Below are 15,625 nucleotides of genomic sequence, written 5' to 3' on the forward strand. Positions count from 1 at the left end.
TCTTCCATTCTGCTGTCCAAGTTCATCTTCATTTCTTCATGCTGCTGAAGGGTTATGTATCCATTTTGCATTTGATCTTGAAGGATGATTAACTTGTTCTTTCAATAGTTTATTTTCCTGTTGACCTCTTGTCAAAACATATGATGCTTCAGTGCATTGCTTTGTTGCTACTGGTAGTTTCAATGCAACCTTTTCTGAAGTAATATGCAACATTTTTTTTAACTCCACAGATTTTTCCAGGGCTATGTATTGATTCTTCAAGGAGTCTTCAGGGCAGAGACTTTTTTTTGTACTTTTTCTGCCTGCTGTTGAGTTCTTTCAACTTATCTTTGATATGAACATTTTCCTGTGAAAAGCTTAATTTTCTTTTTGAAGATTTTGATACTTTTGTGTTACATCATATAACATTCCTAAATTCTCAGTCATCTGTTTGCTCTGCACTGTGACCTGCTATTGCTGTTTAGGTATTTGTCCACATGTTCAAAATATTCTTTGTTTAATCTTTTCAACTGTTTCTCAGCTTCTTCTTTCCTCTGCACTAAACTTTTCAGTTCATGTATTTTGTTGCAATAACATGATCCAAGACCATCTTGTGTTTTCCTTGGATATTATCTCCCTCACCCAAGGGTGTTTTGGTTATTTGGTATTTTAATATGACTGTTCTATACCTTTTTGTTAAGGTCTGCATAAGTTGGAGTTTAAAGTACTTGTCAGAGGATTTTCATCTCTCACCAAATGTGGTTGATGATTCATTTGTACCTTGCCTTATGATTACCTTGTCGGCAACTTCACCAGATAAGTACAAGAATGCATTAACTTGCATTTTCTCAGATTTCTGATTTAATCCTGATGTATTCCTGTAATCTAAAAAATTCCTTTTCCATGATGCATGATTTTGTGTCTGGCTTGGAACTTGCATGAGCTTAAATTAGTCTGATAGTTTGTATTTACTTTCCATGGCTGTTCTTCCTTACATGGGAGTAGTGTTTTATTTTTTTTCAAGATGGCACTGTAATAACTTTGTTTTGTCTTCTTCCCCTGCTTGTTGGGTTTCAGTGGGCTCCAGTTGCAATCTCAGAGTCGTATTTAAAACTTATCAGTTTTGGCCAATGATTTGCTTCTTTGAGCTTGGGAAATCAATTTGAAAGTGATTTGTTTTTGTTTCGCCCTCTGTTTCAAATTATGTTTTCATTCATTTGAGCTCAGCCAACACATGGTTTGGCGCCAACTCTAGACCTGGCTGCACATGTTGAACAATCAGCATGCTCTGCCAGATTAATGCCCTGATTATTTTTCAAAGTGCATTTTGCACTCTTTGTATGATTTGGCTAGGTCCCTTGACTCAGCATTTGATTAGGTCTACGATGGACTCCACATACTCTGGTGGAGTCCATTTTCAATTGCAGAGTGGATATTTCTTCTCTCCTTCCACTTCTATGTCTGCAATGGGGCTTTCTTAAGCAATCTATAACCATGTCTTCAATTTTGGTGCCATTCTCTCAGGTCAGACTGTTGTTTGTTTATCTTTTCTCGTGGATTTTTGGGGTCCTTCACAAGCTGCTAGCATGTTATAAGGTTGTTTGATGCCTCTCTTATTCATTGTTAACACAGTTATATTCATATCTCCAAGGTATCACCTTAACAAGGTGCTCACTTTTTGCCAACCTCTCTCAGACTCTCTGTACACATAGTCTATCCATATCATGTGACTCATAATGTGGATGGTACTGTTCTCCTCACTAACTCCAACATCCTTCTCCCACAGCAGAGTCAGCTCTGCATTGTTGAAGATGCTGTCTTTCCAATAAGACATTAAAATGAGGCCACAAGCCCCTCTCAGATGAGAGATGTGAAAGATTCAATGACATTTTTCAAAGAAGAGCAGGGAAGAGATCTGTGGTGTTCAGGCCAATATTTGTCCCTGAGTGAACAGATTATCAGGTCATTATCACATTGCTGTGCTGTACACAAATTAGGTTTTCCTACATTACAACAGCAACTGTGATTCAAAACTACTCAGCTATCAAGCACTTTGTGATGTCCTCAGGTTGTGAAAAATGCATTAAAATGCAAGTTTCTTTCCTTTAAAAACAGAAGGTTGGGAGGAGAAGAGATTTTCAAATTCATTAAGGGTTTTGATAGAATAAGTAAGAATAAAGTTTCATTAAATAAGAATAAACGGTTTCATTAAAGGGAAGTCGTGTCTGACAAATTTACTGGAATTCTATGAGGATGTGTCTAGGGCGGTGGATGTGGTCTTTCTGGATTTTCAGAAGGCGTTTGACAAGGTACCTCACAAGAGGTTATTGCAGAAGGTCGAGGGACATGGAGTTGGGGGTAGGGTGTTAGCGTGGATAGAGGATTGGTTGTCAAATAGGAGGCAGAGAGTGGGGGTCAACGGGTGCTATTCGGATTGGCGGATGGTGACTAGTGGAGTGCCCCAGGGGTCGGTGCAGGGGCCTCAGCTTTTTACCATTTATATAGATGATCTGGAGGAGGGAACCGAGTGTAGGGTGTCGAAATTTGCTGATGACACCAAGATTGGGGGAACGGCAAATTGTGTGGAGGGTGTGGAGAGTCTGCAGAAGGATCTAGATAGGCTGGGAGAATGGGCCAGGAAATGGCAAATGGAATTTAATGTTGGCAAGTGTGAGGTAGTCCACTTTGGTAGGAATAATGGTAGGAAGGACTATTACTTACGTGGCGAAAAACTTCAGCAGGCAACGGTGCAGAGGGACCTCAGGGTCCTTGTGCATGAGTCGCAAAAACCCAGCTTGCAGGTGCAGCATGTGGTCAGGAAGGCGAATGGGATGCTGGCCTTCATAGCGAGGGGGATTGAATATAAAAGTAGGGAGGTCTTGCTGCAGCTGTATAGGGCATTGGTGAGGCCGCAGCTGGAGTACTGTGTGCAGTTTTGGGCGCCGCACCTGCGCAAAGATATTTTGGCCTTGGAGGGAGTGCAGAGGAGGTTTACTAGGCTGATACCGGAGTTGAGGGGGTTGAGCTATGAGGAGAGGCTGAATAAACTGGGTTGTACTCGTTAGAGTTTAGAAGAATGAGGGGAGATCTCATTGAGACGTGTAAGATGATGAATGGGATGGATAGGATAGAGGTGGAGAGACTCTTCCCGCTCAAAAAAGACAGTAGGACTAGGGGGCACAGCCTCAAGATAAAGGGGGGGCGGTTTAGAACGGAGTTGAGGAGGAACTTCTTCACTCGAAGGGCGGTGAATCTCTGGAATTCTCTGCCTGTTGAAGTGGTGGAGGCTGCCTCGCTAAATATTTTTAAGACGTGGGTTGATGGGTTTTTGATAAGAGAGGGGATTAAGGGTTATGGGGAGAGGGCGGGAAAGTGGAACTGAGCCACAACAGATCAGCCATGATCTTATTGAATGGCGGGGCTGGCTCGAAGGGCTAGATGGCCTACTCCTGCTCCTATTTCGTATGTTCTTATGTTCTAAAGTCTTTCAGTCGCATGGTGTATCATTCTATGATTTCAAGTGGATTGTTTAGTGCCACTCTTTATATTTTTCTGGAAAATAGCACCCCCCAATTCTTTTTTTCATGAAACTTAAACATTAATTGACACATCAGCCAAGTGACCATGCAGTAAGTGTAAACCTCATGGACTGTGATTGTCACTAATATTGAAAAGGAAAGATTTCAAACAATTGTGAACAGAAATGATGGTGAATCATCTCCCTTAAAAATGGCTACCAGTGGTTCTTATGAACGAATACAATTGTCACTTTTGTCCTGTAAAAGGAGAAGTTTATTTACTAGTGTCACAAGTAGGATTACAATTAATTGCAATGAAGTTACCGTGAAAATCCCCGAGTCACCACACTCCTGCGCCGGTTTGGGTATACTAAGGGAGAATTTAGCATGGCCAACACACCTAACCAGCACATCTTTCAGACTGTGGGAAGAAACCAGAGCACCTGGAGGAAACCCACACAGACACAGGGAGAACATGCAGGCTCTGCACAGACAGTAACCCAAGCTGGGAATTGAACCCAGGTCCCCGGTGTTGTGAGGCAGCAGTGCTAATCATTGTGCCACCATGCTGCTCCCAAAGATTTCAAACAATAATGAACAGAAATGATGAATCCTCTCCCTTACAATGTCTTTACAAATGAACACAATTGTCACCTTGGCCTTATAAATGAAAAATGGGCTTACAATCCCTCTGCCTTCTCATCATCTCAGTAAAAAGTCTGACAACACCAGGTTTAAGTCCAACCGATTTATTTGATAGTACACTCACTAGCTTTTGGGTTAGCCCCTTCGTCAGGTGAATGGAGAGTTGTGGCCTCAGACAGAGCATATAAAGCACAGACAGTTTACAGATTACTGATTAGAATGCGAATCTTTACACCCAACCTGCTGTTCAAGTCTTAAAGTGGCCGACAATGTGAGTGGAAGGAGCACTGATCACAGGTTAAAGAGATGTGTATTGTCTCCAGACAGTACAGTAAGTGAGGTTTTGCAAACCCAGGCAAGTCACGGGGGTTACAGATAGTGCGACATGAACCCAAGATCCTTGTTGAGACCGTCCTCATGTGTGTGGAACTTGGCTATCAGTCTGTGCTCAGCGACGCTGTCGTGTGTCGTGAAGGCCGCCTTGGAGAATGCTTACCCAAAGGTCAGAGGCTGAATGCCCGTGACCACTGAAGTGTTCGCCAACAGGAAGGGAACAGTCTTGCCTGGTGATTGTCGAGCGACGTTCATTCATCCGTTGTCGTAGTGTCTGCACGGTCTCCCCAATGTACCATGCTTCGGGACATCCTTTCTTGCAACGTATCAGGCAGACAACGTTGGCTGAGTTGCAAGAGTATTTACCATGTACCTGGTGGATGGTATTCTCACGTGTGATGATGGTATCCATGTCGATGATCCGGCATGTCTTGCAGAGGTTGCTGTGACAGGGTTGTGTGGTATTGTGGTCACTGTTCTCCTGAAGGCTGGCTAGTTTGCTGTGAACAATGGTCTGTTTGAGATTGCGTGGTTGTCTGAAAGCAAGAAGTGGGGGTGTGGGGATGGCCCTGGCGGGATGTTCGTCTTCATCAATGATATGTTGAAGACTCCGGAGAAGATGTCGTAGCTTCTCCGCTCCGGGGAAGTACTGGACGACAAAGGGTACTCTGTCCACCGTGTCCCGTGTTTGTCTCCTGAGGAGATCGGTGCGGTTTTTCGCTGTGGCGCATCAGAACTGTCGATCTATGACCCGAGCGCCATATCCTGTTCTTATGAGGGCATCTTTCAGTGTCTGGAGGTGTCTGTCACGATCTTCCTCATCTGAGCAAATCCTGTGTATACGGAGGGCTTGTCCATAGGGGATGGCTTCTTTAACACATTTAGGGTGGAAGCTGGAGAAGTGGAGCATTGTGAGACTGTCTGTGGGCTTGCGGTACAGTGCACATCCTTCTCATCATCTCCCACATTGTGCCCTGGTTTATGGTTTACTGATGAGCAGGGCTGGGGCCGGTCATGTTTTACTGGGGTTTGGTGGTTGGGATGGGCGGGGGGGAGAGTTTATGGTTGCACCGGAAGGGACGGGATTGTCTGTGGCGCAGCCGGCAGTTTGGCGGGGAGGGCTGCGTGCGCACTCTCTGGTACTGGGCTGCCACCGCCATGGCGTCGCCGCCGAGTCCGGTTTCCAAGATGGACATTGAGAACGCGACGCAGCACCTGCGGGACATGCTGAAGCTGGACCGGGTCAGCGGTAAGGAGAGAGTGGGGGCCGCTTGGATTCAAGGCTGTGGACAGACACGCAGCGGGAGGCCCGGGGAGGGGTGGGTTTGCTGGCTGGGTGGGTGATCGATCCCGGGGGTATGGGGGGGGGGGTGTTGACTCACTTTATAACGGGGAAAGGGACCTGGCGTCGACCACCGGACCCGCATCCCGCAGTAGGCTGACCCTTGCCCGGGATTGAGTTACTCTGAAAGAGGAGAGTTCCCTCGGGGACAGCAGGCTTTCTCTCTTTGGAGTCGAGGACCGGCTCCTTGTCCGTTTGTTGGCGGCGGGATGGCGGCGCCAACTGACCGACTCCAGTGGGGAGGTGTCTCTGCTGATGCCGGGTACTGAGTGAATGTTTACCCAGCTGGACAGTTCACTTTCAGTTTTGTTTCCTCGTTCAGCAACGTTCATAACAGTGCATATGGCCAGAAATGTATAATGTAGATTTTTTTTGGTATTAAGCTAAATCGTGCACGCACTAGCAATCGATATGTTGGCAATCTTACAAGTTATTGGCTCAGTTTGTTACTCTGCTTGAATCCGATCGTAAACTGTATTTCTACCTGTAGTCTAAGTCAGCACTGTAAATTCTCACATTTGAATTCCCCTTCTCATCCTGTTATGTGGACAAAAAATGTTGATTAGTCTATACCAGTACACAATGTGATTGGAGGTTAACAATGATCAAAGTGCAGAATTATATTGATACACCATTGTATATATTTTTCTTCTGCTCTGTATGCTCATGGCTGTTCAGCAAGTTTAATTTTAAGCCTAATGGTTTAAGAACATAAGAACGTAAGAAATAGGGGCAGGAGTAGGCCATCTAGCCCTTCGAGCCTGCCCCGCCATTCAATAAGATCATGGCTGATCTGTCATGGCTCAGTTCCACATTCCCGCCCTCTCCCCATAACCCTTAATCCCCTCTCTTATCAAAAACCCATCAACCCGCGTCTTAAAAATATTTAGCGAGGCAGCCTCCACCACTTCAACGGGCAGAGAATTCCAGAGATTCACCACCCTTTGAGTGAAGAAGTTCCTCCTCAACTCCGTTCTAAACCGCCCCCCCTTTATCTTGAGGCTGTGCCCCCTAGTCCTACTGTCTTTTTTGAGCGGGAAGAGTCTCTCCACCTCTATCCTATCCATCCCATTCATCATCTTATACGTCTCAATGAGATCACCCCTCATTCTTCTAAACTCTAACGAGTACAAGTCTAGTTTATTCAGCCTCTCCTCATAGCTCTTAATGTTTGCAAGCTTTCGATCTTATTGTTTCATTTACATGCTATACTAATTACTCATATCAAAATGAACTTGCCATTATATGTCAGCAGTAAATTTATATTGCCAGGCATGAAGTGCATGTCTTTTTTGGTAGGGTACAGTTTTTTTGAAATGAAAGAAACCTCAAGATTCCAAGCATGCTGAACACTTGGTGTGCTACCTGTATAGGTTGCATGTGGTTGTGGTCAGTACCTTTGCTTTCTGGAGGGCAAAGGATAAACTTGGAATTCACAATTTGTTTAAAAAAGATAGATCTTTCATACAAACCAGTGTAGTGCTGACTGGAGTGTGAAATATGAGGATCTGTAACCCTCAAAAGCTTTGTCAAATACTGCATTTGAGATTTGTCAAGAAGCTGCAGAGTTGATGAGATATCACTTCTCACTCTCTTGTTCTTTTTCTTGTTCATGGAATGTGGGTGTCATTGACTATGTCAGCATTTATTGCCCATCTCTAATTGCTCTTGAGAAGTATGAAACTTCATGCATGAAGCAGTTGTATGTGTTTTTAAATTAGTTATATGCAGTAGCATAGTTCCAGAATAAGGTTTGGTAAAATTGAGGCATGAGTTCCTAATCTGATTAGTACCTGTCCCCTTAGTGGTAAGAGAATAAGATGTGATAGACTGTTGTTGTGACATGCACTGATGCAAAATAAAAACATGGCTACTAGTGAGTGAAAATATTCTGCTTCAGTGGCTCATTCTGGTCAGCTGTAAAATGGTGTCTCTGGTATAGGCGATGCTGAATGTCAGATCCTGTGTCACTGTTTTATTTTTAAAAACTTTGTACCTCTGGTCCGACTGCTTCATCTTGGAGACGTTCCCACTCCAGGGCTTGAGCACAAAAAAATTCAAAGCTGACACTCCAGTGCTGTTCTGTCTGAGGTACTTTCTTTCAGATGAAACAGTAAACTGAGGCTTCCGTACATGGTGTAGTGTCGTACATCCTAGCGTATGATTTGAAGAACCAGGGAGCTCCCCTGGTCAATATTTATCCCACAGTCAACATCACAGAAACAGATTACTAGGTCATGATCATATTTCTGTTGTGGGATTTTGCTGAGCGTAGACTTGTTGCTGTATTTTCTACATTACAACAGTGTCCCCTTTCAAATGTACTTCATTGGCTGTAAAGAACTTTGAGATGTCTGGTGGTTGTGAAAAGCACCATATAAATGCAAACCTTACTTTTTCCCCTGTGGCTGAATCTTAACATTACTGATTTTGGGACCTGTGGCTCGTCCTCTGCTGCCAGCATTCATGACCAAAATCCTTTCAGGGTGGGATGATAACACTGTTTTTCCACCCAATATGCCAGAAGCCACCATTGCATTTGACTGTTTTACCAACTGTGAATTGCATATTCAGTTATTTAATATATTTCTATACAGTTTGGAATTTATATTGTCTTCTGTATCACTAACTCATGAACTATTTGCTGGAGAGATGCATTAAAGGAGGCATTTCCGAACCCTTACAATATCCAGGACAATATAATCTAGCCGCAACTTGTTAAAAAGGCTGTCTGAGGGAAGGTAATATTCTGAACTTGTTCTTTTTCTTTGGGGAGAGTTAGACACAATTTGGTGTCTTGACTTTCTTCACCTTAAGTTGTGAGTGATTATCTGAGAATATGCTTGATCCCAGAAAGGAACTAGGCTTATAATCCACCACACCACTTCCTGATTAAACAGTTGTGTATATTACATTCTAGAGTATTGTAAATGAGGCTTGCCCTGAGGTAATGGTGTTTGCTTTGACTCTTAGTATCTGTAGCAGTGGCTGCTCTTTCTCCCTCGCATCCATTATCAGGAATCCGTGGAGATATCCTTACTATCTATTCTTCCTAATCTGTATGCTTTGCCTGATGACATTGTCAACCTCCATGTGAATGTTAATGATACCCAACTGTTCATCTTTTCCATCTCTTGAAATTTGGTTGAGTTTCTCTCAATGAGCCACAATTTTATCCTGCTAAACAGATGCCATTGTTTTTGGTCCTGCCACAAAATCCATGCCTTATCTACCAGTTCCTTTGTGGGAACTGAGTAATTTTCCCCTTCTGAGCTCTTGTTAAAATGCCAAGTTTTTGACACGTGTAATATTGCAATTTGTAATATTGAGTGAATTTTTGAAACTGTAATTGCATCCATATTCAGTTAAATGCTGCATTTATAAACCATCTTGATTCAAATCAAAATTGTACTTTTTAAGCATTGCTACCTTCTGTGGTTTGCTAATCAAAAACTTGAGGGGCACTGAGAGTTCTGATCATTTAATGTAATTCCTTCCTATAGAGTCAACGATTGACAACCAAAAGAAATCCGCATCTTACAATGGTGAACTGAATGGATTGCTGGTTCCAGATCCTATTGCAGCTGGAGATGGACCCATTCTCAGAGAGTCAAACAGTGCAAATCTGGATAAGCTGAACCTACAGGAAAATCAGGAGATGTATGAACTGCTACTTTTTTATTTAGTGTCAAATGTGCAGTTTTCTTTTGGAAAAAGTATCTTTTTAATGAATGTACTTTATTCCCTATCACTTTTGTCTCTCTCCAGAAAATAAAGCATAAATCCCCAACACGAGATGCACCAAAACCCTATTATTTGACTTTTTGCTGGTGACTTTGCAACTGTGCAAGAGCATTTTGTGAGAGTTTGAATTCCTTTTTTCTGCTATTTATTACCCAGGAATGACACTGCTCTTGCTGAGATTTTAAAAATTTATTTTTTATTAGTCGCAAGTAAGACTTACATTAATGTTGCAATGAAATCACTGTGAAATTCTCCTAGAAACATCCCCGCGTCTGTTCGGGTCAGTGCACCTAACCAGCACGTTTTTCAGACTGTGGAAGAAACCGGAGCACCCGAGGAAACACACGCAAATACGGGGAGAATGTGCAAACTCCACACACAGTGACCCAAACCGGGAATCGAACCCGAGTCCCTGGAGCTTGTGAGGCTGTAGATCTTGTGCCTCCCCAGATCTGATATATGATCATTCTTGCGAAATGAGAAAGTAAAATTTTGCCATTCTGTGAAGAATGTTTTTAATATATCATTCAAGGCACTACACCACAGGGCAGCATGCTAGTTCTGTTTTAAGGATACAGGCCTGCACTGATGATTGTTTTTCTCCAGATACCTCTCGGGTGATGACAGTTCAAATTGTGTTATATCTGCCAAAGAAGTGGAAATTGTGGCAAGCAATGATTCGAGTATCAGTAATAAGGCCAGGGGTAGCAACAAGGTAAGATAGTAAACAGCACTAAATATTGAGGATGCTAAACACAGCCTTTGACTTATCAAATTTAATGCTGCAATGAGCTTAAAATTCCTAATGAAATGTTATACATTTGCACATCGGTAGTACGTGGCATATAAAATGACCTTTTGGTGCCAAAAATCATGTTTAAGTTTGATTCTACGTATGTCAGCCCTTCTTTTCTGCTAAGGAATGCAATACCTCCATTAAGAATTGGTGTTAATTTTTCACCTCAGAAAGGCACCCATCTTATAAATTGGTGCATGGGATCAAGGAGGCGATATAAGCTATGTTGCCATGATGATGCTCAGGAGTTTAAGATGTGCCTACACAGACCATAAGACCTCACAATGATATGACAAAGGAGCAGAATTAGGCCTCACATTGCAAATGACAAACAGTAAAGGGTGCTTCTGCTGAAAGAATGAAATATGAAGTTGCTTTCAAGCTAAAAGTTGCAAGGTCTGTTAACTCATCAGATGACTGTGCTACAGTGAGAGAATTAGGTATCAGTGAAACACTGGTGTGTGAATGGAGGACGAAAAAATAAGGACGAAAAAGATGCTCAAGACCAAATATGCCATGAGAACAGGGCCCAGCCACTGGCCTGACCATGAGAAGCATTTATCGGAATGGCTCCTGGAGAATTATCCAAATGGTTACATTGTCGCTAGAAATGCAATTTATATATATGGATTTGAAGTGGGCTAAATCAAACCCTAAGTCCAGTAAGGATTTCAGAACTATCAACAGCATAGCTGCTTTGTGGGATGAAAACGTTTAATGTTGCAGCAGCTGACCAACATTGCTCACAACTGAAAGGTCTCAATGCCAAAATGACCAGATTCCAGCGATTCACCATGAGACAGTGGCAAAAATAGGACTACCCAACATCTCTCATCAGCGCAATGGCTGAAATATCCATGAATTTGATATGCCCAGTTAATGAACTGTGGAGCAGAAAGATTTGGAAATATCTATGGTGGAAACTAGAAGACAAGATGGCATGGTGGCACAGTGGTTAGCACTGCTGCCTCACAGTGCCAAACCTTGGTTTGATTCTGGCCTTGGGTGACTATGTGGAGTTTGCAAGTTCTCCCTATGTCTGTGTGTGTTTCCTCCAGGTGCTATGGTTTCCCCCAACAGTTTGAAGATATTCAAGTTAGGTGGATTGGCCATGCTACATTTCCCCTTCGTGTCCAAAGATGTGTAGATTAGTCAGATTAACCATGGTAAATGCTCATGGTTATGGGGGTAGGGCAGGGTGATGGGGCTGAGTGGCACGCTGTTTTAGAGAATTGTTGCAGACTTCGTGGGCCAAATTGTTGCCTTCTGTGCTGTAGAGATTCTATTCAGTGGGATAAGATTATTGGTCGTACTAGCCTGCATGATTGATTGGAACATTGTTAAAGCTGTGGTCATTTTCCTATGCAAAACCATGCCAAAAATCAAGTGCACAGCAAGGGTTTTCGAGCGTTTTCATGATGGATGAAGGTGGAGTGAAGCTATAGATCAACATTGTGTGGAATAGGCACCCTCTGGGCCTTTGTGATGTGTTCAGATCCACTATAACTGATGAGATCTAGAGATGTTGGTGTAAAAATGACAACTGAATTGCAGTTACACCAGGAGGTTTAATCTTTGGAACTATGCTCTCCAAGGCCATGTTTTCACTGCAGGGGTCATGGTGCCAATCATTTGGAGTCACAAGGTCTGAGGCAGCAATGACAACTGTTAGATGGAGACTGACCAGGCAGAGTTTTTTCTTCCTAAGTGGTTTTAGTAGGACAGTTTTTGCTGTTCTGGGCATCATTTTCAAGGATTCCTTGGACATAGTCATAATGGAGGAGGTACTTTGTGCACTGTAGGGAATAGAGGGACAGTCTTGGGATTGGTGCTGAAGCTGTATTACAGATTCTAAGGCTATACATCAAGGCTTTCAAGGCTGTTGTGGACAAAACCAATTGTCCCCACACAACTACTGATCTTCCATGCCCTCTGCTGTCACTCTGAAGTTGCACCAAATTTCAAGCATTAAAATGGGGTTGCAGTGAGGGGGAAAGTTTGGGAAGCATTGGAATGGATGGATGGTTAACGGGGCAAAAATCTTCAAAGACTGGAAATATTTGTATTCCCCTGCTTGTGTTTTATGGTTTTTTTCTTCAAATCATGGAATGCTATTAATGTCGACTATCATCAGCTCATTTAAAAAATGCACAATATCCAATCTGATGGATGAAGCGGAAGATCATTTGTTTTGGAATAATGATTCTGTAATCGAATGTGATTCAGATTGGGACCGTCAGAATAATGCCATAGCCAAACTGACTTGGAATGAAATTGATGAACCCCTTGTGCTGAATGCCAAAGATAATTAATCTGATGATTTTTAAAACATTTCATTGTGATTAAAGGTATCCTTATAGAATAAATATATTCAGTAAAATGTGTCACGTTGATTTAATTTGAATTACCAGTGCTATATTTTTATTCCACATTTAAAAATAGTGATCATCTACACCATCACTGGTGGTTCAATTTTTCTACTTGGCGTATGCATATTAATGAAACCTTGGTTTTGGAAGGATTTTTTTTGAAGCTTTATGTTGACTCATACACTGTGATTTATGGTAATCTGTTGGGGGGGGTTATAATAGATAAAATGTTCTTACGAGTTGATGCTTGTAAGTCAACACTGGTTTCAAACAATTTTAGCAGGCTTGACTAATGTATCTTCAATGTAAAATCAATATTGTTTCATAGGATGAACTCAGCACTGTATTGGTATAATGCAGCTTTTTTCATACTCCATACAGCCTGAAACCTAAACAGTAACTGTGTTGATAAAACCAAATTGAAGTCAAACATTAAAATGCTTAATGTTTGATCTGAACTTGATTATGTCAATTGAAGCATTTGCATAGATTAAAGAGTAGTGTTTTTCTTGTACTGAGTGCTAGTATTGATTCTAGATCAGCTGTGACCAGCTGTTGGATGTGAATTGTCTTGTTTATACAACAGCTCATTCTGGAGAGTGTACTATTGGAAAATGTTTAATTTATTTATTTCAGTGAACTTGGAAGAGATTTTGACTCTGAAGGGAGTTGGTTGTGGGAATAGATTGGTATCTCTTATTTATTCAAAACTCTTCAAATTTTTATTTGTTGTAGGATGCTATTTAATCAATTTCTTCATGTTTGATTAGAATTTTAGGGAAAAATGCTTGGGAAATTATGTACAAAAAGAACAGGAAGGCTGCATGGTGGTATACTGGTTATCACTGCTGGCTTGCAGCACCTGGGACTTGGTTCAATTCCAGCATCAGGTTACTGTCTGTATGGAGATTGCACATTGTCACTGTGTCTGTGTGGGTTTCCTCCCACACTCTAAAGATGTGCGGGTTAGGTTGATTGGCCATGCTAAGTTGATCCTTGGTGTCAAGGGATGAATATGTGGACTTACGAGGAAAGGACCTGGGTTGGTACAGGCACAGTGGACTTGCATGTTCTCCTTCTGCACTGTAGGGATTCTATGAATTCGGTCAAGTGGTTCATGCAGTACCTCAAATTAAACCTCGTTTGCTACAACGCGACCAACTCATTCAGATCTGCAGTTTTTCACCTGAGTTTGTGTTGGATTGCGCAGTGCCTGTTAGATTAATGACCAAGATGATCTATCAATGAGTTTTTAATGTGAGAAAGCAAATCTAGAATTATTGGAAAGATAGATTGAGTGCAATGAAGTTTGATTGGTTTTAATCATAACAGACAAACTAACCAATGTATTATATTTCAGGTTAAAATACAACCTGTGGCAAAGTATGAATGGGAGCAGAAATACTACTATGGCAACCTCATAGCAGTGTCCAATCAGTATCTGGCATATGTCATCAGAGGTGAGAATGAATAATGTCTAGCAGATAGATGTGGCTTTTCCAAAAGAATCTTGCACAATTCCATGAACTGACAGGCTAGACTCACTAATTTAGTGGGAACATTTAAGATTTCAAAATGCAAATCTCCTTTGGAACAAAAAGAATCCAACTAATACCCCATGAAGCTATAAATTAATTTGGCAGTAGTTTTTGATAATTAGTTACCGAATATTTGAGAATTAGTAACGTTGAGACATTTTGAAAAGTCCTAAGGAACCTACCTGTTCGTATTTTGGAACCAGCGTATACTTTGAGTTACTTGCATTTAAAGCAATTTGCTTCGTGTATTGACCATCTTTATGAAATTCAATGACTTATGCATTGTGTTTGTATCAGAACTGCAACTGTTAAAAACTTTGTTAATTCAGTGACGTTATATGGCTGAACAGCTTTGATTTATATGTTCACGTGGAAACTAAATGTTTTTATGTTCCTTGGCACAGGAGCCAATGGCATCGGCATGGTACGTGTATTGAGTGTTGAAATGGCTGAACGGACTTTACTGAAAGGATTTACCGGGGGAGTTGCTGATTTGAGTTTTGCACACCTCAACTCAAATCAGCTAGCCTGTGTTGATGAGGCAGGCAACCTGTTCGTCTGGCAACTTAATGAAGAAAATGGGAAAATACAGTATCCTTCTACAGACAATTCAAATATTAATCTGCCATGTGTTATAAAGTTAGTAAAGTATTAACGCTGCAAGTAGGTTTGTGGGGAGAGGTGTCTGCTGGGAAGTTTAGTTGCATACTGAATATAGGAGAAGTTATGAACTGTTGGTCTAATTTGGGTGAAGTGAATTGGTAATTAGTATTTGAGGATATAAACCTGAGTATTAATTGTCATTAAAAGAGTTGTGGTTTAATCAAGGATAGTCAGCAGTGGATTTGCTATGGGAAGATTGTGTCTGACTAACTGAATTAAAGAATGCCCTCTAATTGATTTGAGGTAATAAGGTGGGCTTTGCACATCTAAAGTGCTAAGCCCACCTTTGATGTGGACTTTAGCAAGGTGTTTGAAAAGGTCTATCAAAAGTTCAGTTGAGACACTAATGAGATCAAGTCAGAATAAGTTTTAAGTTCTCCGGTAAACTGTAGCAATAAGCTCAAGTAATGATTTATAGCCTACCTGGGCCATATAGTTTGAGCTGGGGAACGCATAATGAATTTTATTCTTGCAGTTTTGGTCTTCAAACTAGTCACTTCCCCCTCTCCCTTCCTTCCTCACAGTGCTAGCAAGAAAAGTGGTAACTAGAAGGCTTAGGTGATTTTAAAAATATAGGTGACTTCAGGGAGCACATATTACAGTGACTTGTGATCTGGAATGCACAGATGAAATATTGGTGGAAGCAGATTCAATAATAATATTTGAAAGAGAATTGTGTATTTATTTGGGAAGGAACA

The 15,625-nt window shown here is 41.7% G+C and overlaps 1 protein-coding gene across 2 annotated transcripts in view; it reads left to right on the top strand.

Moving 5' to 3' along the window:
* The first annotated feature begins 5,135 nt into the window (after positions 1–5,135).
* edc4 (enhancer of mRNA decapping 4) overlaps positions 5,136–15,625 on the top strand; it is a 90,146-nt gene continuing 79,656 nt past the window's right edge. Inside the window, exons 1-5 of one of the 2 annotated variants that reach the window (XM_080187079.1) lie at positions 5,136–5,724; positions 9,321–9,477; positions 10,168–10,276; positions 14,087–14,186; positions 14,669–14,855. In XM_080187079.1, the coding sequence (XP_080043205.1) occupies positions 5,490–5,724; positions 9,321–9,477; positions 10,168–10,276; positions 14,087–14,186; positions 14,669–14,855 (788 nt within the window). In that variant the 5' untranslated portion in view covers positions 5,136–5,489. The remainder of the gene's footprint in view (positions 5,725–9,320; positions 9,478–10,167; positions 10,277–14,086; positions 14,187–14,668; positions 14,856–15,625) is intronic. The other variant, XM_080187080.1, reaches the window with a different exon arrangement.

This window comes from Carcharhinus amblyrhynchos, chromosome 4 (assembly GCF_965287045.1).
Source record: "Carcharhinus amblyrhynchos chromosome 4, sCarAmb.v2.hapA, whole genome shotgun sequence".
In the NCBI taxonomy this organism is placed as follows: Eukaryota; Metazoa; Chordata; class Chondrichthyes; order Carcharhiniformes; family Carcharhinidae; genus Carcharhinus; species Carcharhinus amblyrhynchos.